We start from the raw sequence: 25,554 nt of genomic DNA on the forward strand, positions 1-25,554 counted from the left end.
ATGCATTTGGATTATACTTAGCTTTCAGCAATACAAGAATCTACAAATCTAATTTTGTGATTAGCAAAAATACTTATTAGCAATAGACATTTAAAGAAACTTGCAATGTTTTCTGGGGTGTGTTTTATAACAGGAAGAAATGTAAAGAAAAAGCAGTAACAGCTAAAAGTTCAAGTAGCTAATGACTGAAATGTTGTTTGACACTTTTGAAGTTGAGAAGCAAACTTACCAGAAAAACATGAGAACACTAAAGTTAACTGCGGCATCAAGAATCGACTATGGCATTCACAGGGAAAAAGCACTGTCCTCGAGTACCCCCATGATAGTGGGCAGCACATGTGCTCCTGAAGGCAACCTGGGAGGAAGCAGGGAGTACCAGACAGGGCTCCTGTGTGCTCATTGTCTACAGTGGGTGAAATTTGGGCACTTACACCTCAGTGATAGTATTTGCAATGATTTCCATTTCACCTAGCAAGCTCAGGAAGAGAAGTCTCGCCAGGACAGCAATGAAAACAAACAGAGGAACAGCACCGACATTCTCTTACTGATGGTAGTTCACATCATGCTGTGCTAGGGGAGGACAGGCCTGAAACTCTCATTAGCAGAGTTCAGTACTGGGCTAAATCTGAAGTATCACATAGACAAAAATATTTTATAGTTTAAGAAATGTACTACACAAATTGTTGGTACAGTGGTTTTCCTACTAAACATTCCTTTTTATGGCCCATTATAAATATAATTAATGCAGCTTTAAATAGCAATTAAAATGGGACTGTGATATAAAAGCACACTGAAAATTGCATCTAAGCATTGCAAGAACTAATAAGGTAATGTCAGCAAAGTGCTTTGAAGATGTAAAGCACTGTGTAAATGTTAAAATAACAATGAAAGATATAAAGTGTCTTTAATCAAACATATGAGCTGAAACCAGCTGTAATTAAATTCAAAAGGAAAGTTCCATTTGACTCATTATAGTTTGCTTGATCACACTAGAAGTGTACTGCACAGTAACACAAAAAGGTATGAGAATCATTAACCTATTTACCATTTCTGATGGTCCAGCATCTCTACATTTTCCCAAATTATTCCTAGTAAAAAGTGAATTCTGAAAAGAACATGTACTTTCATGTACAGGAAGTGAAAAATGTCATGTTCCTACCCAGAATTTTTGGGATGTCTAAGTGAAAAAAAAGAAGATGGGCAAAAATGCATTATTATGTGTTTACTGTGTAGTATTGCATAGACCAACTTCTTGGTGTGAATCCATATCAAACCCCTAACCATAGTATAGCTGGATTCATCAGCTCCTGATCTTTTCCAATATATGTATTTGCCTAGATTACATCAGAGTAAATCAATCAGTGATGTGCAGATGTGAGTTATGAAAAAAAGACATTAGTTTGAATAAAGGTAAAAGAAGATCTGATTTTTAAAAAGTAACGTGAAATAGACAATAATAAATGGACTTGTTAGCAGAATATGCTATTCATTGAATGTTGTAGAGCTTATGAGAAGCTACTACAACACACTGTTATAAACACAGTTTTAGAAGATATGACAAGAACTGATCTATATTCATGTTCTTTGCCATAATCAAACTGTTTTGTTTTGGTTTTTTTTGTCAAAAAATTATATATATATAACTCTGCTTCAGTTAATACATGCTATCTGTATAAATTTTCTATGCATATTCGACAGAAGAAAGTTTAGAAAATACATTTGTCTAAAACATATTCAATAGGAGAAGAGAAACTATTCTGATTTTTTAATGGGTAGTTGAAACAATTTCAAACCTTAGAGATATAAAATTTTTATTGGTTGTCTCTGTAGACATGAGTGAAACATGCAGAAAACCAAGCTTTTGTAAAAATATGAAGTATTATATGGTATAAGGGTCTGCAATTATAGGTGGTCTGTATAAAAATTTATTGTAGAGGCAGTTAGGTAAGCTACATTCTGACTGAAACAGTTACTACACAAGCACTGCTATGGGGGGACATTTGAATTTAAACACATGATTATATATCAGATCTCATGACAGAAAATGAGGCAGTAATGGCCACTCAAATTACATTTGACTCTTCCAGATTTTTACTCTTCAGCAATAGCAAAGAGAATGTAGATTCTCTGATGATCAACATTTGAAGGTCTTTAAGTTCAGCTATTTATATAACAAAACATAGTTTTAGTTAAACAAAAATAGGTCCCCCACCCTATTAGTGTTGTACTGTGAAAACCTGTTATTTTTGATACTTTGTTACTAATTGACTCTTTCTCCTTACTTGAAGAATGGTGATTGTCCTGGTTTCAGCTGGGATAGAGTTAACTGTCTTCCTAGTAGCTGGTACAGTGCTATGTTTTGAGTTCAGTATGTGAAGAATGTTGGTAACACTGATGTTTTCAGTTGTTGCTCAGTAGTGTTTAGACTAGAGTCAAGGATTTTTCAGCTTCTCATGCCCAGCCAGGGCACCTGACCCAAACTGGCCAACAGTGTATTCCATACCATGTGACGTCCCATCTAGTTTAGGAACTGGGAAGTGGGGGCAGGGAATCGCCGCTCGGGGACTGGCTGGGTGTTGGTCGGCGGGTGGTGAGCAACTGCACTGCGCATCATTTGCACATTCCAATCCTTTTATTACTACTGTTGTCATTTTATTAGTGTTATCATTATCATTATTAGTTTCTTCTTTTCTGTTTTATTAAACCTTTCTTATCTCAACCCAGGAGTTTTACTTCTTTTCCTGATTTTCTCCCCCATCCCACTGGATGGGGGGGGAGTGACCGAGCGGCTGCGTGGTGCTTAGTTGCTGGCTGGGGTTAAACCACGACAGTGATAAACTATGTAAGTGGAATTTCTTAATCTTTGATGCTATTTAGTGGATAGTCTTATGATTTAAGTCTTGTGTTTATGTACGATACTGGCAGGTATTAGACAACATAACTATAAAATCTGGGAACAATCATACATTTTTTACTTGACATAAACGCTTGCCCAAATTGATCCAATTGTAGTAGTAGCTTTCAGGGCCCTGCATGCACCCATAGGCCTTCATGGCCCAGACCAGCCTCACCTGATGAGTGCAGGTGATTAGCTGGGCCATGTTTGAAGCTTTCTGAACACTGCAGATTGTAAAAGTAAATGTTGTGGAAATGAGTAAGATATAACCGGAAAACACGAAGGGTAAAGAAAGTAGAGAACATGAGTCATTCAGAAATATTACAGAAAAGTGAGTGTATACTCCCTGAAAATATATGACTCCCTATATTAATATATAGTACAGAGTATACTGAAGAAAATAAGATACTGTAATAGATGACACACGTGAAAGGAAGTCCTTTCAATGCAATATGATAAAGAATGTAGTACAAAGGTTATTTAGATAGAATTTATATCATACAGTTAATGCTTGAGTTTTACAATCACATTAAGCCTGTACTTTTGTCAAGTTAAATTCAGCCTGGATTAGTTGTCTGAGATGGTTTACTATGCAGCACACCAGCTACAAAGAGGAGGTTGAGACAGTAGGAATAAGCAGATTTGATAAGGGCAATATTACTCCATTCTCCTGCAGAGTCAACTTTAACAGTGAAACTATAGTTTGATCTTTCAGCTTTTATTACAAAATCCAGAGCAGAAGAAAAAAAGACACACACACACACACACACACACACCCACCACAAAGAAAACCATTTCTGGGATATTGTATCAGAAGAAACTCACAGATTTGGCCACTGTGGATCCCCAGCCTCACTGGAAATCCCTGCCTAAAATATAGTCTTTAGCTGAGAAAGTATCAGGCGCATAGATGATGACACCAGCTATCATGTTTACTATTACATATGGACACCAGCTCATTAGTCTTACAATAACAGGCTGACAGGAAAAGAGACATGGGTGTCCTGCAACCCAATTGTCAAAATAGGGCCCTATGCCTGGGGAGGTAGTATAATATATAGGGAAAAAATGAAATTGATTAAGAGACAACATGTAAGAAAAAAGTTGAAAAACAATTGTGATAGATGTAGAATTGTTACTAGATTGTATCTTTTCCACTCTTGGGTTGTTTTCTATTTATTTATTTTGTGTGAAAGAACTACTAACAAAAGAGCTGTGCGCTCATCCTCAGAGCTTAGTTCTTCATTGAATTTCACCTTTTTGAAGAACAATCCTACTTATCAGCAAAAAAACGAAGTGGAAAATTGGCTCTGTGCTTGGTTTTGTTTTGAAACAATTCCTATTCCTGGGTTACTTTCACTTTTAACTATATTCTCTAACTATTCAAAGAGTCCTTAAAAAAAGAGAGCTTTCACATTCATATTAAATAGTGGCCTTGGATGTAGGAGGAACAAAATACCAAATTTAGAAAAACAGGGATCAAAGTATATGTTTAAATTGTTACCATTTAGCAAATGTACATGTTCTTTTCAGAATACCTTAACACCCTTGCATAGTTGATAACAAAGGAAGTGGACTTTGTTCTGCTAGGAAAAGAGATTAGATTGTATGATGCACACCCAGTAAGTTCTATCTTTATACCTGTGTATAATGCAAAGTTCAGTGTGTGACAATAAAAGCATTTTTATGCATTTATTGATCTTTTAATACTTGAAAATGTGTAATGGTTTTTCTTCCTCTCTGGTATTCTAAGGCCCAAGTGAGAAAACAATAATAGTATATGAAAAACAAAGTGCTATAGATGTACCCTGCCATAGAAATTACATTATATGCTCATATGAATGGTTCATCTAGCGCTATAACATAGTGACCAGTGCTGGATGTTTTGAAGATAGTCATAATCCCCTTGAAATATATAATTATGAAATAACATGGTTAGAAAAGGTGTATCTCTTCTAGTGTAATAACAGTACTTGACATTAAGCCATCTTAGCCATGAATCAGTGTGCATGAGCCTCACATTAGGAAAGGCAAAGCTCCAGAGTATAGGAGGGAAGAAAGTCTGAGCCTGTGCTAAACCCTGGTGTGGGGCCACCTATGTACCTATATTCACTTAAATGCAGCATGGTGTTGTTGACCTGAATTTGCCCTTATATAAGCTTCTGTGGAGGTTTCAGGCAACCAATATTGAGAAAACAAGCCATGCTCAGCTGCGCTGGGCTAGAGCTAACGCACAGAACATGGGATCAGGGTGCTGTGTTTTTCTCATTTCTAAGCCTGATCTATGCCAAACTGCATAGGCACAGCCTTTGGTTAACTTTGTGATCTGGGGAGGGGGGAAAGCAGCTTATATTCTTTATATGTTCTCTTCTCGTTTAATTGTTGATAACTATTTGTAAGTAGTCTGAATAATATTCCATGGGAACAAATAATCATCTATGTACTGATCAAAGACAAAGAGATTGCAGACTAGGACATTATGAGTCCTCATCTTTGGAATGGCAAGAGGAACTTCTAGCCCATCTAATCTGTCCTTTACTACTTAAGCATAGACCTACAAAATATAGCAAGAATGTAGGGGAAGATAAAATTATCAATATATACTCTCAAATCCATACACCATATTATCCTATATACATTTTTCTACAGGAGATGACTTAGTTGAAAACCTACTCTGCCTGAAATCCAGTTTGAACTGTAATACACATTTCCTATACCTCCCTTTTGTGAAAGAAATACAAACCACTTTTACTGATGCTTCTGTTACAATGGACAATTCCTTGCAGGCACAAGAGAAGTGAGCTTTGATGACAGATATGAACAAAAAGTGGCCTTTCCCCAGCCAATGAAATACCCTAATCAGTTTTCATTACATTTTTTTCATGCTCATTTAGACCATTGGTGCACTATAGAAATGGCAATGAATGGTTTTAGTGCATTAATTTAAACTAGAATTTCCTTTATTTTTAAATTTATTTCCTTTTAATTTTGTTCTGTATGCAAGAACTATAAAGGCCTCCAGGATTCTGAACATTCATGAACAAGCGGTAAGTTTTGTATTGCAGTAGCTGAACAGAGCATGTAATTTGAAGTCCGTAGCACTGTGCATAAAGCAAAAAGATTTAGTCAGGGTTTTGGTCTTGCATAGGTTTTTTTTCTTTGTGCATACAAAATTGTATTATCTCGAATTAAGCCTTTGTGTGATACATTGGCTTTCCAATTATTTTGTAAGGAAAGGACAAGAATACCACAGTGTCTCTGAAAGGTCAGAAGCTTGATTAACTGTTTACCTGGAGAAGATCATGATTTCCACAGCCTCTTTGCTGTTTTGTCTTATTTTATAAGATTAAGTAATAACTTAATTATAACCTTTGGGAAAAACTAATTCTTGAAACAGAAATGCCTTTTGATGTGATCAGCAATAGTATTTTGTAGTTGTTAAGCATAATTGATGTTGGTTTAATGTTAGTGTTTAATTACATAAGAAAAAAGTGCAGGCTTAGATAGAACTTTATTCTATCCAATATTGAAGTGACACTTATTTAATTGCAATTTTAATTAAATTTTAGAAAGGGAGAGGCTGTAGAAACATGACATGAAAGTGATGTTTTCACTTGATGGTATTTCTTTTCCTCATGACAAAGTCCTAATCTCAGTTATACTGCTGTTCTCAATAACAGAGTTAAAACTTCATTGCTCTTAAGAGATACCCTTGGCACAAAGCAATCCTTGAAGGAAGTATGAAATTTTCTCAGTAGAAGAAGGTGAAAAAGATAGCGAGAACTATAACTAGCTGGATATAGAATGGTGTGGTATGACCAATTTCAACAGAGCTTGTAACATAAGCCAAATATTTGAATAAGATTTCTTAAATGGCAATCTAATTCAAAATTGTAGGCAGAATACTTATGCCATCATTTGCTTACATAAAATAACTAAGGTTACTGGTACTTCCAGTACCACCTGGTGCTCCCCAGGTGGCTTGTCTGCTTTTAACTTTTAGCATTTTACGTTTGAGGCTGTTTCTCAATTTATTATTTAGAAATTAGATTGAAAACTAAGGAAACTGTATGTGAAATGGGATATATGTGGTACAACTTCAAAGACTTGATACTTCTCAGCTTCTAACTTAACCTAGTGACTTCACAAGAAATCATTCATGGACAGATGGGGTATATTCATTATGAGTTTTCTGTTAAAGTGTTATTTGTATATACAGTAAGCCTCCCGTTTAGTCGCTTTAATAGCATCAGAATCCTGAGGAGTGAGCCAATTATCATGAGTTGCTTTCTTTGGTTGGGCAGAAAGCAATGAGGAAAACAGAAAAACAGAAGAGAGATAATGTGTTTCACCAGACCTAAATAATAGTGTGAAACTATATTGAACGATAGACAATTTTAACTGTGGTCGTACTTTGGAAATTTTTTCCTCTAAAAATAGTTCTGTGACATCTATTATGTTTCATTACTTTCCATGCCAAATTTGCTTAAGCAACAAGTAAAATGAAAGAGGGAAGGAGGTATCTGAGATGGTGACCTTTAAAAGTAATAGCACCTTTAAATGTGTCATATGTGGTTTCTGTAGAAATTGGCAAGCAAGCCAATGCTGTGTGGATAAAACCTTAATGATGTGTGATTCATTACAATTCAATGAACTGTGCAAAAGATGAATATGGGAAAAATTTAGCACTTTGATGTGCAGGAAAGTTCCTCAGAGGGATTTATTTTCAAGTAAGTTTAAGAATGCTCCATTAAACTTCTCAAAGATGACAGGAAGTTACGCCAACGTAACTAGGTCCCCTAAATGAGAGCAATAGCAGAGAAATTAAAAAGCACTTACCACATGCTTTGAAGCTGTATCGGTATTCAAAAACAACTTGAAAACCTTTAAATATAAATGAGAGACAGAAGTGCTGGGATAAGGTCCCACACTGAACACAGGTACTCTGGAAAGAAAGTATTGAAGACACTCCGCTTGATTTTCTAGTGATAGATTTCTTGGAGAAACCCTAAGCAGCAGCTAGAAAGAGAGATTGATGCCAGGTATTTTTTCATTATTTTTTTTTCTTGGTTAAGTCCCTTTCATTTGAAGCAAGAGCTTAACCCTCCTGCCTTGCTAGAGTAAATTTGCTGTTTTCATTTCTAGGCATGTGAACTCAGGTGAATCTTATACGTAGGACTTGCTTTATGTCCCCATAAGCAATGAATTCAAATAAAGCAGTACTGCAGACAAAATTATCAGGTTGTCTGCAGATTGAAACACGTATCAATGTATATGAAAGTGGGGGATCACCAGCCCATAGGGCTGTATGAACAGGTTCAGGTGCTGGCTCAGGACAGGACATGGAGCGGGTTAGTCCAGGGAAGTACTGTACTGTGTGCAAAAGGCAATAGATAGACCCTACTTAATTTCCAGAACCTTACGTTGTCCCAGGGATGTATTTTGAATCGCCATCTTTACAGACTCTGATTGAGAGTGAGGTCAAGTTACACTTTTTTCCGACTCACACATGACCACTATATGAGAGGTGCTTTTAGAGCAAACATTACTATTTGTTTTAAAGTGTTTTTATTCTCAGAAGGAGTATTTCAGTTAATCTGAAAAACTTCTTGCCTACAGAGGATTTTGCATGTGCAGTTGAGTGCAATACACAATACATAAGCCAGAAAATTCACTCTGATTTAACTGTCACCAGAATTGGTAAGGGAAAGAAAAAAAATTGGTATATTGTAAAAGTAATCAGTAAACAGTATATCACCCTGTTACACCAGCTTTATGTCATTTGTTTCAAAAGTCATATATCAATATCAAAATAGCTTAAAGGGACTACCTCATAAGTCTCAGTACCTTTAAGAAAACAGAGACTGCATTAAGGTCAAACATGTAACCATTAAAGGAAATAAGATGACAAAAGCCACAATTGTTATGTTGTCATACCTGTAAAGAAGAACATTAACTACTTTATAAAGTGATAGTCTAAAAATACAAATCCATCATATGGTACAGGGAACTATCTTATGATGCTTCTTGGAAATCAGACAGGCTATGATACAATTACATTAAAATATTGGGTATGGGTCAAAGTGGCTTACAGATCTGAGTAAAAACATAGTTTGGTGTCCAGTGAGACATGCAAAAGTAACTGAGTTATAATGCACTGAGTAACTGGCTGAGAGGAATCCCAGGGTCACATAAACAGTTGACAGCAAATGCAAAACCTGATCCTGGTACCTCAACTTTTGTGCTTATTGTTAACTACAGTCCTATCATTTTTCTGAAGCTTTGCAGCATTTTTGTCTTTCCCTGAGTAAAATATGTTACCTTGTGCTAGAACTCGGCTTGTGAAAATTGTAATGCATGATTTAATTTCCAAGGTTAGTTTTCCTGATATTTTACTAACAATAATATCAACGCTACACTATAACAGTAGTGAAGCTCAAATCATAAAAGGCCTAGATACTCACCTGCTGGTTGTTTGAGATGTAGCTAACATTTCATTTTTTATAATGCTTCACAAGCTCCAAAACCAAAATACATTTAACCTTCTCAACACCTTGAGGAGACTCGTGGATGAGTTTTATGACTTCTGTTTTACAAAGAGCAAATGAGACTGAAAAGATTGCAGAAGACCAAGTTTAGAACTTGCTACCTAGCTTGGACTGTGTTCAATGGGAATATGTGCTATTTTTACAGCAGAGAGAGAAATAATCTCATTACAAGTCACAAATAAACTCAGTTCTTCTGTGTATTTTTAGATAGCTGACAAACTTGGTGTAAATATCAGAGCTACTTGTAGGCCATCCATAAAGGAAGGAGTAGCAGTTGTTTCCCCCAGTTTATCTTATCAATTTGCTGTTTGTGCAGCTAGTTTTGGAGCTCTTAAATACGATAAATATGCAGCAAGTAGAACCGATTCATAGTTTTAAAGACATACACATCCAAAAATTACAATATTTGAAAATTGGAAAATGGCCGACTAGTTTGGATCAGTTACATTACTAACTTAATGAACAATAAAAAATGTGGCAAACTTCTTCTTTGATTTATGACTGTCATGGTTTAACCCCAGCCAGCAACTAAGCACCACGCAGCCGCTCACTCACTGATCCAGTGGGATGGGGGAGAAAATCGGGAAAAAAAAGCAAAACCCGTGGGTTGAGATAAGAAAGGTTTAATAGAACAGAAAAGAAGAAACTAATAATGATAATGATAACACTAATAAAATGACAACAGCAATAATGAAAGGATTGGAATGTACAAATGATGCGCAGTGCAATTGCTCACCACCCGCTGATCGACACCCAGCTAGTCACTGAGTGGCGATTCCCCACCCCCACTTGCCAGTTCCTATACTAGATGTGACATGACTTGGTATGGAATACACCGTTGGCCAGTTTGGGTCAGGTGCCCTGGCTGTGTCCTGTGCCAACTTCTCGTGCCCCTCCAGCTTTCTTGCTGGCTGGGCATGAGAAGCTGAAAAATCCTTGACTTTAGTCTAAACACTACTTAACACACTGATGTTTTCAGTTGCTGTCAACATTCTTCTGATACTGAAGTCAAAAACATAGCACTATACCAGGTACTAGGAAGACAGTTAACTCTATCCCAGCTGAAACTAGGACAATGACAAACCACACGGATAGAGTGTGGAAGTCTGGGGTAGATTTATATCCTAAGTATAAGTTCCTGTACAGTTTAGATGATATTATTCAATCTTCAGTTGAACACAGACTTACATGGTTATTCTTGTGGACTGATAATATTAAAAATAATCAGGCCAATATCATTACTGGAAAACAAGGTTATTTTAAAGGTTTTTGTAACCATAAATCTGAGATGGAAGGCAATCTTAGCATGTTCACTATGAATGACTTTCTTGTATGGTCAAATGTATTTTGGGATACAAAAAGCCCTAATGTTTTTCAGAGGATATAGCAAAAGTCTTGCAACTTTTTTTATAATTTATTTCTAAACTGAAATTTTATCTTCACCTACTAAAAAAACTTTACCTACCTAACATTTTTTCATGATAGCAATACAAAAACTCCAGGGAAGAGGGAATTATCAGATAATAAAATCTCTGCAGTTTTCAAGCCTGTCAGCAGATTTTCAAAACTCAGCAATATCAACAAGCCATAAAATAGTAGTGCGCCTTATGTCATATCTGAATTACATCAGAATTAGTAAGATACAATTTCCTTTTAGATTTTTGTAAGGGTTTTTTTTTACCATAGTGGTAGAAAGCTGCCATTCCATGTTCTGACAGAGAACCAACTATGTGCTGTAGATAAATCAGACACCTGAGAGCTTCTCTGAATCTGATAAATTACACTATTTCTAACAAAGAGTAAAACAGCATATAGGTTTACCTGATACTGATATAATGTCATTTAGACATACACAAAAAGACAAGGAAAACCCCTAAACCCCAAAACACAACATGGCTTAAAATGAACTTGTGTCTCCTGCAGTTTCTTTGGACATAATGCAAACAGAAGTATATAAACACAACTGAGTAGGTGTTTCAGACATTTAGCACTTATTTCTCTCATTCCTTGCCCCCTCCCCCCAAAAAAACCCTCCCAACCCTAGAAACAAAAAATAGATCTTGTGGTCTCATGTTGTGGTCAAGAAAAGTAGGTAAGTATAATTCTGGTTGAGACACAGTGTGTCAGGGTGGAGTGTCACTTTATGCTCTGAGGGGAGATGCTACTACTGCACAAGTGTAAATGTGCTGAAGCCAATCTCTTGTTCCACGTGAGACTGACATCTCTTTTAAAGACAAACACTGAAGGGACTGTTATCTGTAGTCTCTGCTGCTGGCCCGCTTGCATGGGCAGCTCACACGGGTTGGTCTCCTGGAAGAGAAAGAAAGGTGGACTTTATAGAAGGACTTAGGAATTTCTTGACAGAGAAGAGAGAAGAGCTCAAGGGTATTAATCAATGACCATACCTTAAGACTTGGAAGAAAAAGAAATTCAGCCCAGCATAAACTGCTAATTGGGGTTTTGCATGGTAAGGTAAGCCTTACAAAGGGGGCAGGTCTTTTGTTGTTTACAAGACCTGAATCTTTCAAATATTTTAAGTTACTGTGGTTGAAATTCCCTTTCTAAGTCAGCATTCTTACTGTTCTGAAAGAAAGCTAGGCTTAGCTGGAAATCTTAGGCAAATCTGTGATCGGATGACTCTGTGAGTCATTAGGTTACAATCCAGAAAGACTATGACCAAAAAGGGTGTTAGTATACTTACCTGAATCACATCTGTGCACTAACTTGGTTTGGAAACATATGGGTCCCTTTGCAAGTAATTGGGAATGAACTAAGCCAGATGCAGCAAAAGCATTAATAAAAAGTCAAGCAAGAACATAATGAATTTCTTTAGGTTATGAAAAAAGGCAAACCCAAAAGTTTGCACTGGAGTGGGACTTTCTTGCCACAAGATTTGCTTGCATAATGCAAGTTTAGGAGGTAAAATTAACCACATTTTTTTGGTAGACTGGTATTTAGACATAATTAGGAGTTGCAGCAGGATGTTCAGAAGTGCTTGGGCACTGGTGGAATTGGTTCTGTAATGCTGACCTTCAAACTTCTAATTGTTTTGACTGGAAGCTGGAGAGTGAAAAAGTTGTTTACATTCAAAATTGTGATCCTGAAACCTCATTTTGTTACTACTATGGCACCAACAGTTTTTAACAGCCTTACTATTAGTAAGTCTATTTAGTAAGGCTGTATTTAGCATGTAGTAAGCAGTCTTTGAAGCAGGAAAAAGAACCCAGGTTTACTTGCTCCTAAATGAGCACTTTAATTACTGGCCTCTGTTTCTCAGTAAAATGTTTGCTTCTTTTCTGCTTTAACCGAGTGGCAGACCTCAGATTTCAGCTGCAACAGTGCGAGCCTCCTGGTCCGTTCTTGGATTTGATCAGAAAAAATCAGAACTGATACATCAAGAGGAGGATGTCTATGTGCACCGATGGAGCATATGAAGGTACTTTTCAGTCTCGTTTTGTGTAACAAAAAGCTAGTTTCAGCTGGGCGACAGTAACTCACAGATGTGGGCGAGTTCCTAGAAGTGGGGAAGCTATGTGCGTTACTGAAAGCTTAGTGATTTGATTGATCGATTTATTTATTTAAAGCAAGTGATCACGCAACAGCTGTGCCACGACTGTAAGGCGATACTGCTCCCGCGCACCTGCAGCGCCCGCCCTGAGCGTGGCTCCGTGAGCTGCCGGAGGTGATGGCGGGAAGAAGCCCTTTTCTCGCTGGCCGGGCTGCCGGCTGCCTCGTAGGGAGGGAGCCCCGTCGCCACCCCAGCCCCGGCTGCGGGCCGGGGGGACGCGGGCGGCTGTGAAGCGATGGGCTGGGGCAGCAAGCGCTCCCAGAGCCGAAGCCCGCGGCTGCGAGCGGGCTTCCTCCTGACTCCTCCAGAAATATGCTGCCCGGCGAGCACGCCCTGAGCGCCCGCCCCGGCGGCCCGGGCGCGGAGCGGCAGGCGCTCCCCGCCCGCGCCTAGGTGCGGCCGCCTTCTGCGGGAGCGCAGGAGGGAGGGAAGGAAGGAGGGAGGGAGCGAGCGAGCGAGCTCCGCGCCGCGGGCGCGGCTTGCGGCTTGCCGGGGAGCAGCGCGGGGGTGGGGTGTGGGGGCAGGAAGGAAGGAAAGAAAGAGAAAGCAAGCAAGAAAGCGAGCGAGCGGAGCTCCAGCCGGGGAGAGAAAAGAAAGCTGAAGCGATCTAAAGTCCTGCTCTTCCTTACCTCTGCCCCCTTCCCCCGCTGCTTTTTGCCAGAGGTAAGCCAGCCTCGGCGGGCTGCGGAGTTTGCGAGGTGGAGGGCGAGGACTGCCCGCCTGCTGCCCTGTGCGCGGCGGCCTGCGCCCCGGGCCGGGCAGGAACGGGCCGGGCAGGGCCGCTGGCGGCACGGAGCTTCTCTGGGATGCTGGAGGTCCCGGTCCCGCCGGCGGCACCGCCGCGGCCGGCGAAAACCGCCCTGCCGGAGAGCAGCTTTGAAGTTGCCGGCGAGTTCAGGGGCGAGGCCGAGTGGTTCGGTACAGGGCATGCCTCAGATAAGTGTCAGATACCGAAGTTGGAATCTGACAAGAAATAGCTTGTAGGCAGGTAGAAAATAAGGCATGTGTTTATTTTTTTTCCTCCTGTTTTCTTTTTAGCTTACATTATTTTAACGGTCTGTACGTAAATGTCATACTAAGGAGCAGTGCTTTACTCTTGCCTGTTTGTTTACTCTATGAGTTGTTTTTGTGAAGTTAGACACAAACAGACTTCTTGTTAGCTGCCAGTATGTTTCTGGAAATTTTATCAGAAAACGCATGAAGTTCATTTTGAGAAAGTCAAAGAGCCACTAGGATGTCCTAGACAGAAAAGACAAAGTGAATGAGACAGCACCCGAGTGTTGCCACAGCAACTTGCTAAAGTGTACTCAACCGATTCCACCTTTAGCTTGCTTATTTGTGCTTTGCAGCTCATAACTCTGGAGACTCTGCAAGTTGTTCCACTGGAATTTCTTGCAGTATGAGGTTTGACTCCAAGATAGCGAAGGTGGCTGAACTTTTCTCTGAAAGAGAACTGTTCTGAAATAAAAAACCCAGAGAAACATTTTAACAGAGGATGTGATTAAAGGTATTTCGTAATTACCCCTACGTTGAACTACACTTAGTAACTTCCTTGCATTTGGAAGGGGAACAGTGCTATCAGAATTGTTGCAATCGGTTATCTTGCTCTGGGTTGACCCAAATGTTAATGAATTCAGTAACCACTTTACAAAGGTCTTTTGAGAGATTTTTTTTTTCTTTTTTTTTTTTTAGCATGCAGTTAGTACACAGATTGCATTATGTAAATTTTTTGAAAGATCTTTAATGATCTACAACGTTTTCTAGGCCCGTTAATCTTGTCAGTTTGTATGCAGTTAAGTACAATGGGAAGATTAAATTCACTACTGGCAGATTTCATTCTGCACAGTGGTAAGTCCTATTGTACTGTTTTTTTTGTTTTGTTTTGGGTTTTTTACCTCTTTGTTTGGCTCTTAATCTAGTACATGGTTTAGCAGAAGCTGGAAGCAAGCCTGAACTTGCTTGTATTTGTTGAACTGATTGCTTAAAGTGTGATTATCTTGCCATGCACTTCTGAAGGTTTGACGCTTTCTTCAGGCTAATAGCTGTAGTGATCTTAAAAAGGAAAAAAGTCTTACTTGAGCATTTCTATATTCAGCTATATGTTACTGCTTGCGCATTTCATTATTAAAAGTTGGATTGCTTGCTTGCTTCAACATAGGTTTGTCTATCTTCCAATCAATGTTGTCCTGAAGACTTTTCAACTTGAAAATCATAGAATGGAAGAATCATAGAATCAACTGAGACAGTTTTCAGAATGTTAGATGCAGGTACTTATCCTCCATGTGAGGAAAGGTCCTGAAAGTTACGTATGTTTTTCTGTGCCAGTGTTGTCATTTTTCATTGGTTCTATTTCAATGTCACTTTTAGTAAAACAAAAAGAACTGTTATGCCACTCTGAGTTGTTGTACCTCCTTGTCTAAGCCCCTTTCATAAGATGGGAAAAGACCGAACATGAAAATCAGTTTGAAAAGAAGTGTGAGAAACATCATCTTCTGTGAAAGAAATTTGGATGATCCCATATAAGGCTTGGGATATGCAACACAAATTGCAATTTGTGTCCTGCCAAAACATATTTTCTTGGAAAAAAAGCCCAGATGGTTTCCTTTGTATTGTTTTTTCCACGTAGCAATTTAGATGTTTTACCCTCATTTCTATAAAATTGAATGGTCAAGTGTCTTCCAAGAAGCTTGATTTTTGTATAAACGCTACAACATTTTCCTGTTTTTAGTAACCATGTTGAATGATGACTTTTGTCTTAGTTATTCTATATTGGAGAATGTGATAGTACAGCAAGAATCAGTTTTATTTAAGCAAGGCCAAATTCCCCTTGTTTTTTTTTCCTTTCTTTTTTTGATATTTATTTCTATCAAAAACTGTAGGAAAAATCTATTTTGCCTTGCTGCTGAGAGGAAAAGTTTTGTTTTGCAGGATGTATGCAACCATGTGCACTAATGTTGAAGACTATTGTTTACTGAAACTTGTTGTGGTACAAATATGGATGTGAAAATCAATGTATGCATATAAATGTGTATATATCATATATACATACACACCAGGTACCCGATGCTGTACAAACATTCCTTAGGGTTTGTTATGACTGATTCAGCAATTAAAGCTATGGAGGAGATTAAATTCTTTTTTAATTGATATTAATTACATTGAAATAGATTAATATACTGGATAAGGTGGTCCTTGAGTTCTGCTTTTCTGTATGGTTCTTGAACTTAAGCCTTTAGTAAGGATAAACCATTGTATGAAACCATTCAGTGTTTCTCTTCTAGCCTGCGATGCAAACATTCACAAGTGTGTGTAGATTTGTTTAGCTGTTTGTTACTTGAATCTTTGGCTGAGTAGTCAAACTAAAACAGGTGTCAGTTTAACCCTTTGCTCAGACCCACAAAATAGGTGTGACTATGAACTTACTGGTATCTAACCAGCTGTATAGCTAGGCCAGATCTATAACATGTCTTTATAAATCTTGATGGATGCATTGACAGTTTCTATCCCAGCTGAAACCCAGACAGTATAGAAACAGAAAATGGCTTGGGCTTCAGCTTCTAGCAGTGTTGGCATTTTGTGGTCAAACTGCCTTCTCAGCAGGCAGTTTCTTCCTTTCTCGGTCTACTGCATATTTCGTTTATAAAGTACACTGCAAAAAGTAATGGTTCTTGCAAATTTGGAAACAAAGTTTGTTCTGTGCTAGGTAATCCTCTGCATTGTTATGTGGTTTATAGAGAGATAGGTTGGGATCCAAATAACTGATAATACATGGCTATTTGAGTTCTTGAAGTAACAACACTGGAGGTGTTCCAGAATAAGGTGTAGGCAAGTTACTGCATGTAGAAAAAACAGTATTTAGATACTGAAAAGAGTGTGTGGGGGTATAAATATATATGCCTATATAAAAATATATATTTATTTATGAATATATAACTAAAAGCTACTTTCCTAAGTGTCTTTTTTGTTACTGCTGAAGGTGGAGGGATTGAGAAAATGATACTGTCTGAAAATAAACACTAACACCTCAGGGGAAAAAAATACCCAAACACCACCATGAAACCCAGAACTACCAAGGAAGGTGGAAGTGGCTGAGATAACCAATTGCAACTCCAACTTTAAGATGCTTAGACTGATATGCTAACCTTGTAGGAGTTTTATACACTTGAACATGTGGTGGTTGGGTTTTTGGTTTGGGTTTTTTTTTTTTTTTTTTTTCATTAATGGGTACATGAAAGACTATTCTCTGGCACAAACAGTGCCTGCCTGATACTTTTTGCTCACTTTAGTAGTTTCTGTACTAATTATTTCTCATTCTATACTCAGAATATATATTCAACTTCTTAAGACACTATGTATTTATATTTGTATTTTTCAGGGTTTAGAGATGGGTGGAGGCCATACTGTTGAATTTTATCTTTTGTGGCTAGAGGCTTACGTGAAAAGCTTGAGGAAATGTTGATGTCTGAAATTTTTAAAGGAACGATGAGTGTTTAGATAAGTACGCAGGTTGGGAAAGGACAAAGTTAAATCTAAAAGCTGATTGTTAATCAGTTTAGCTCAATGCAAGGCTTTTTGAATTTAAATGACTTAGGAATCTTTTAGTGAGGGTTAACTCCCTAACAAACTTCATCTCTCTTGAGAGGTTGGTATCTGATTGGCCTGTAGAGTTCTCGCTGTAAAAAGTTTTAATTGTATGAATTTCATATTCAGGATAAGAAGACACTTCTCAGACTTGTGGACAGTGATCAAAGCTGATAAAAAAATACTGCCCCCAAAATGAAGTTAAAGAGATTAGCAAGAATCCAAAGACGTATTTTAAATAATAGAACATTAATAGTAAGTGTGCTGCATTGATTTTTACGTCTCCCAGAAAAATATGGGTTTGTTAATAATCTTTTTTTCTTATTATTATGTCACATTATATATATATATATATGTATGTATGGTGTAAGTATGAAGAGGTTTGTTTTTTACCTGATTTCGATTACCACTTTTTGCAAGTGTGGGAGTAATAGTTATTCACAAAATTTTGCAAGAAAAGACTTCTAGTGATAGAGTTAGTGATTTAATAATTTATTTCATAATCATAATAAAGTGCAATTGCCAGTAGCAGTGATAACAGTTGTGCTCCATTCAGTACAGGATTTTAAACTTATTTGTATGTGGCTTTGGGGAATGAGGTGTGGTGTAAAGATTTATTTATGACTGCTTTTCTGAATAATAACTTAGTTATTCAAAAGACATTGGGGAAATCTTACAGGAAGAGGTTTTGCCCTTTATTGGAAGAATTGATAGAGTACAAAAGTAGGCAATCTTTTAAGCTTCAATTCTAGATCATAAGTAGTGCCCTTTTTGTCAGGAAATACTTTGAAGAATAAGGTATCAATACCTACTACCATGGATATATTCTGGGCATATGATTTCTTTTCTTTCTAATTGCTACTTAAGTCTTACACCATTCTACTGAAGCTGTTCTTTCTTTTCCAGGCTGCTTAAGGCTAGTACCTGCACGCCAGGACAGCTGCTACAGTCAGCAGGTTTCCCTAAGGCCAATTTACTCTTTATACAGGAAGAGGGAGGTGAAAAAAACCTGTTGACTGCTGTTGATCTGAAACCTTCTTTAAAGAGATGTGATTTCAGGCTGTCTCAAACACCTTCAGAATGGTAGGTTCTGTATCCGCTTTGGATTCTGTAAATCATGAATTTGGATATGGCTCATGAAAGAAGAACTCAGGTGGAATCTGGACAGTGCAAGAGCTGAGTTGGAAAATACTGAGGCAAAACTGTTATGGGCACTTGAGATATCAAATATCCCTAGCATGGAGGCCAGAACTTGCCTATGGGGTTATGCCTCTGCTACTGTTTGTAGCCAAGGGAAAAATGCTTCCTTGACAGAGTTGAAAAGCTAGTAGTTACCTGTTTCCCCTCGTGACAGTTCTTTGAAGGGCCTGATCTGCAAGATGTATCTTGACACCTCCATAGCTTTCTGACTGTGGTTATTTAAACAGTTAAGGCGCTTCCCCCTGTGTCGTGTCCCCCCCCCCCCCCCCCCCCCCCCCCGAAGTGATTCTACCTTTGTAAAGTATTTTATTGGTTATGGTACTTGTTCAGTTGGATTCTCAATAGAAGAGGGCTTGAACCTGCAGTTCACATAGAAAGTTCTAGCCAGTCATTTTTCCTTTTTCCCATTGAAAGTGTGTTTCTGTGCCAAAAAGAGTTTAAAGCTCAGAACATAAGGAAGTAGAAGCCCTATGCGGTAGTTAACTGGTGCTAGTGTGGGAATAGGAAAGCTTTGGGTGCCAGCTCTGGTCTTAGATAACTTTGTATCCCTCTTATATCCAAGTACTGTGTAATAAGAGAGTGTGTATGTAGATAAGTGGTTCATCTCTTAGCTGTTCATTTTAACGTAACTACTAGGATTATATGTTTTCAGACTATTTCTTGTGCTAAGACTGATTTCTCTATTCTCTTTATACAGGCCAAGATAAAAGGCTGGAAAGATAAAAGGATGGAGAGGTTATGCTGTTTACCCTCCTTGAAATTTTCATATATAAGCAATTTAAAAATGTTACTGTAGAAATCACAGGGAGCCTTTTGAAACTTTATCCAAGATTAATGTGAATTCAGCTGGGAATTTTTTTTTTAATGCCCTTTTTCTTTTCCATAGGTTTTCAGTCTTTAAAAAAAATCAGTTGGAACTGAAGAAACTCGAAGAAGTGTCTTGAAGAAACATATTCTCCATTGGTTGGCTGACACCAAATTTAGAGAGCTTTGTTGCTAGTGAATATGCGCACATCCTGACTATATTTCTACATGACTGTGCGGGGCAGTATTCGGAATGAAGCTGCCATCATGTCATCCACAGGCAATGACACTGATATTGAAGAATTCTTGGTCAACATTAACTTGGGGCAGTATCTTCCTAACTTTAAAGAATATGGCTATAACATTGTGACAGATTGCGTGGGAATAAATAACAGCGTGCTTCAGCAAATGGGAGTGTTGCCTACAGGGCACCGCAGAAGGATTCTTAAGCAATTAGACACCACTCTTTCAAAAATGCAAAGAAATTCTCTTTTCCGTGAAAATCTAAAATTCAAAGACTTGAAAGGTTTGGAAGAGAAGCAATATTCGTCCTCGGATCAGGAGTCTCCAATAAGCAATTCCAGTGTAGATGAGACTAGCTTGATACCTGCAACATTGTCAGAACAACTTAATAAAGCTTACATTGATAAAGAAAGGTTTGAACTTGCAGAGCAAAACTTATTGGAGGCAAATGATGATAGCTTTACAGATTTGGATTTTTCTAGTCTATACCAGAATTCAGACAGCATACTAAAAGCTGTCAATCCAAGTGGAAGTATTAAGATGAATACTCAGCCAGATACATCACTGGAAGAAGCTGCTGCATACCAAGCTGATGAGCACTTGGCTTGCTGTTTGGCATTTCATGATCCTCCTTCTTCATTTGCTCATTCATGTGAGACAAAATACAATGAAAACAAACATCTGATGTTTGCAGTTGAGGATGATTTATCTGATAGTGAGCCAAATTCTCCATTCTTCAAGTTTAAAGGAGAAATGATAGACAATGACTTATATTATTCTTATACGCAAAACTGCATGAAAGTATTTCCAAGAGCAAGCCGGTCTTTTATATTAAGGCATCGACCTGTACCAGAAATTCCTGAATCAAGTAAAGTTCAAGCTTCATCAAGGTAACTGCTGTTTCTTTCCGATGAAGAATCGGTATCATTGTAGAAATTAGGTTTGGGGTTTCTCACCGGTTTTTTGATGTCATTTTTTTGTGGATTTTTTTAATATATGCTGTAAATACACTGGATCTGGTATGAATGTTGCCAAATTAACTGAAGGAGGAAAAAGGTTCAATACAAATTAAAAGCGCAAATGAGAGCATAAAAGGAAATTTTAGAATAGTGTTTCCTTATAACCTCCCCGATCATCTCTGTGTCTACATATTTTCAAATAAAGGAATCTTTATTGCTTTAGATAAAACCTTTGTTAAAAACAACTATATCAAGCATTTTTTAAACTTAATCTGTATGCTGTTACGATGAGGAAGAATGAAAATGCACCAATGTTACAAAACCAAGACTGAAAAGTAACAGAAAAAGCTGTTGAATCTATTCCAAACTAAAACGTTGCTAATGATATTAATTAGACCTTAGCTGTATTGTTTCTGATGAAATTCTGATTCATCACAGGAAAATGGTGACAAAATGATGATTTCAAAAGGCTAAAAATTCACCCTTAATTATAAAAATCTTTTTTTATGATGAGACAACAATTATTGTGAAACACAAGTATTTGGGTTGTATCTACCTTTCAAGAGAAACTGTTCTTGGAAAATACAAGTTTATTATTTTATATATGTAACTTACAAGAAAGATCTAGGAAGTTTTATATACCTACACATATTAATGTAGTTTTATCTAAAAAGTGAGGCAAAATTTAGAAAATCCTTCTTGTCCGTTTTGTGCATTGTATGCTGTAGCCACCCTGTAAACAAAGCAGGATATATCTGATATGATTGCACACATAGGCATAACAAGACGATTACATAAGACTCTTAAATCTTAGCCTTAAAGCACATAAAATTTATATGTAAATATAAATATGTACATTTTTGTTTTAAATTAGAATAGGATATTTTGTGGAGGAGGAAATTATGTTATACTGTGGGTCTAAAGCAAGGACTTTCTTCAGGATGGCTCTTAGATCAATTTCTAAACTGGTTGTAGTTTAACTGTTAACTCAGAGAATGAATGCAATCAGTTTGCTGCATTAGGTGTTGGCTTTTGCTGGTTTCTCACAATAACAAAACCTTAGCTTTTAATGATGCTTGTAGTATAAAAATATTTTTGAGGCATTCCAGCAGGAAAAAAGAAGTGGAAAAAGGGAAATAAAAAGAAATTGGATCTGTCAGGTTTTCAGAATTATGGAATCTTTGTAAGGATAGTTCTCTGCATCATTGGTAAGGATAGTATTGGATAGTGTCCAATAAGGTTTGGTACGATAAATTGCATAGGAGAGTTTGAATTTGTTTCAAAATATTCATGTGATGTGGGTGTGGATTTTTCTGCCTTCAAAATGGTTGAGTTCATAATTTGAATCCACAAATTAGTGAGTAGCACTTATTGTCTTGAATTAGTATTAGTTGTAGCTTGTCTTGCAAAAATATGATGGAATGTAAAGGAAAAGGTCTGATGTTAGAACTTAACTCCAGGCCTATCTTAATAAAAGTAATATTGTTTGAATGTTAAAAATAATAGGCACTGAATGTGCAGTTGATCACAATATTACAATCTGTGTAAACCAAGAATATCTCCGCACAGATTAATTTGTGATATTTTTGGTTTCTAACTATAAGCTTTTACTTGTCATGCTGGTTAAGTGTCTGAAACAGAGAAGAAAAACTCATGCAAAGGCATATGCAAAGTTTTGTCAGTGTAGTCATATCCAAATCATTAGGTTCCACTTTTTTTAGTGAATTTTCTTTTTTTTTTCTTAAACCACTAGCTATCCCTGGAAGGGACATGTCTGAGAATGCTTTGTATTTATCTTGTCTTTTTCATCTGTGTATCTCAGCAGTTAGAAACATCATTGGCGAGTTTATACATGCCGTAAATGCAGTTTTCCCAGCATTTATAAGTTTCTTTTAGATTATCAAAAGACGCCAATATTAAATGTTGTAATACAATTGTTTGATTGAACAGATGGAGAGGCAAAGATTCTTTGCAAAAATTAAGAGATTTTTGTGTACCTTAAAAAATGTTTCATCAGTGCCTTCTAAATCACCAAAAAATTGTGCTTATTTAAACTTAAGTATAAACATTTTTTGGTGGGGAATAGCTTTACATTAACTTTTGTGGAGTGATTATCCCTACTTCATATAATAAAGCTATTCCTGCTGAGCTGAAATGGGAATTTCATCCTAAAAGATAACAATAACTCGCTACTAAAAGAGTACTGTTAATGTCTTTTGAGAAAAAAATCATCCAGTAGAGAGAATATGCTATATTTGTAGTCTTACCACCATTGAAGTAAATCTTCCAAATCCCAATCTATTAGTGATTGATATGTGACTGTGTCACTAACTTCATTACCCACCATTTTAATTTCTGAGCTCCAGCTTTTCTTCATCTTTATGCTCCAGTTATAACAATAGGGAAGTCCTGAAGGACAAGTAGCAGTTTGTCTGAGGAAGATCAAGGCTAAACCAGAACTTCAAAACAGAACTTAAACTTCATAGAAACATTCTTGATAACCTTGCCGGTTATTTTTTTAGAGGCAAAGAATTAATACAGAACTCTAAAATGGCAGCTTGCAGCGTCTTTAACCTCAGGAAAGATAGTGTCTGTCTTACATAATTGCATAGACAAACACTCTCAACTGACTTTTATTGATAGATGCTGGTTTTATCCTTGTTACATAGTGTGAAGGCTTTACCATAGAGGCAGAGAAATCCTGCTGAAATCTTCTGGGAAACGCAACATTTCCTTCTAGTTGCTCATGGATATTAGTCATTAAATTTTTGTGTAAGGAAATGCTTTTCTCATGGTCTCCTATGTGCCTTCTGGCACGAAAAGTTCATACAGTGGACCTCCTTGTGGCTCTTACTAGTGCTGTGACCATGTCACTTTTTATTACTAATAATGTGCTTGCCTCTCCTGCAATTATATCTGTTTTCCCTGTGCGTCACTTGTGCTCCTGGCTTTTGCCTGTAATGAAAACATGCTGTCAGCTGGTAAGACACCATAGCGTTTTAGAAGTTGGAAATATTTTGGTTTTCTTTCTTCTTGGAAGTATATGTGGCATCACTGTAGTACTGAGGGGTGCAGAATTAAAAAAAAAAAAAAAGGAACAATTACACAGTGTTCTTGATAGTGGGGTTATTGTGCAGTTTTTAGTAGAGTTTTTGGTTGATCAGTATTGGAAGTGATGTGTAGTTATGCTAGATTCTCGTCAGCTAGACTTTTCCTTCTTATAACACTATGAGCTCTGTTGGTACAGAATTAGTAAAGGTCACTCAAAAGTTTTAAAGCACTGGAATTGTTAAGGGGATTACAAATAATCTTCTGAAATAATCTGCATCCAAAACATCTTTATTAGACAAAGTAGTCACTCTTTCTGAGACCCTGCATCCTATATTTAAGTGAGAAGTCTTAAAATTTTCATAAGGTTCCCCAGTCATGTTGTGGAACAGAAGAAAGGGTTAAACACAGTGGATTGGAAGTTTCATGATCTCTCTTGATACTTTTGGTTTAAGTGACTTCTTCCATATAGACATGAGTGGAAAAATTGAGGCTCTTGTAAGACTGAATAGTGAAGGTAATGCAATGGATGGAGATAGCCACTGACATGCCTTTAGCACAAGATTAAAGATAGTAAGTGTAGAGATAGTTCTAGAGGCTGTGGATCATGTCATTTAGCAGTCACTCTTAGGTGAAATAGCTAGTGTTGCATCATTCAGAGCGGCAATTTGTTCAAAGAAAAAGCTTAAGAAGATTTATAACATGGTAGACCTGGTTGTTGTACACAGATAAAATTTCAGGCTGACGAACTCTATATACTTTTAGATCTTTTCATATCCCCCAACTTTGTTACTTGTTGTCCTGGTTTCAGCTGGGATAGAGTTAACTGTCTTCCTAGTACCTGGTATAGTGCTATGTTTTTGACTTCAGTATCAGAAGAATGTTGGTAACACACTGATGTTTTCAGTTGTTGCTCAGTTGTGTTTAGACTAAGTCAAGGATTTTTCAGCTTGTCATGCCCAGCCAGCAAGAAGGCTGGAGGGGCACAAGAAGTTGGGAGGAGACACAGCCAGGACAGCTGACCCAAAGTGGCCAAAGGGGTATTCCATACCGTGTGATCTCCCATCTAGAATATAAACTGGGGGGAGTGGGGGCAGGGGGATCGCTGCTCAGGGACTAACTGGGCGTCGGTTGCAAGTGATGAGCAATTGCCCTGCGCATCATTTGTATATTCCAATCCTTTTATTATTACTGTTGCCATTTTATTAGTGTTATCATTATCATTATTAGTTTCTTCTTTTCTGTTCTATTAAACTGTTCTTATCTCAACCCGCGAGTTTTACTACTTTTCCCAATTTTCTCCCCCATCCCACTGGGCAGGGAGGGGTGTGAGTGAGTGGCTGCGTGATGTTCAGTTGCTGGCTGGGGTTAAACCATGACACTTGTATTGTTCAGCAGTGGGTTTACTCTGATTCTTTATTAAGAGAAAGAAGAAGAAATAGACCAAAAGTAGTTGTGGGAAACATGTTGTGTTTGGAGGAGAATGGAAATAAATAGATAATGGTGCTTGGCCTGAGCAGGCGCTATTCATTTTCTGCAGCTGGCAGATCCTATGGTTGAAACTTCTTGTTTGGTGCTGATATTCTTTAGACTCCATTTCTTAACATGTAAGTGGTCAAGATTGCTAATGAGAAGCCCAAGCTGGGGCTACTGTTACTCTCTACTCTGTGTTCTGTCACACAAAGCAATTTTTTTAGGAAGGAGAAG

General features: G+C 37.6%; 1 protein-coding gene across 6 annotated transcripts in view; it reads left to right on the top strand.

Moving 5' to 3' along the window:
* The first annotated feature begins 13,528 nt into the window (after window positions 1–13,528).
* ARAP2 (ArfGAP with RhoGAP domain, ankyrin repeat and PH domain 2) overlaps window positions 13,529–25,554 on the top strand; it is a 134,390-nt gene continuing 122,364 nt past the window's right edge. For 5 of the 6 annotated variants that reach the window (XR_011326143.1, XM_069792080.1, XM_069792095.1 and 2 more), the window contains exons 1-3: window positions 13,529–13,675; window positions 18,500–18,676; window positions 19,680–20,730. Coding sequence is in view for 5 of the 6 variants with exons in the window: in XM_069792080.1 (XP_069648181.1) it covers window positions 19,826–20,730 (905 nt within the window). In the remaining variant the exon portion in view is untranslated. The remainder of the gene's footprint in view (window positions 13,676–18,499; window positions 18,677–19,679; window positions 20,731–25,554) is intronic. The other variant, XM_069792087.1, reaches the window with a different exon arrangement.

Source organism: Haliaeetus albicilla, chromosome 1 (genome assembly GCF_947461875.1).
Source record: "Haliaeetus albicilla chromosome 1, bHalAlb1.1, whole genome shotgun sequence".
Classification (NCBI taxonomy): Eukaryota; Metazoa; Chordata; class Aves; order Accipitriformes; family Accipitridae; genus Haliaeetus; species Haliaeetus albicilla.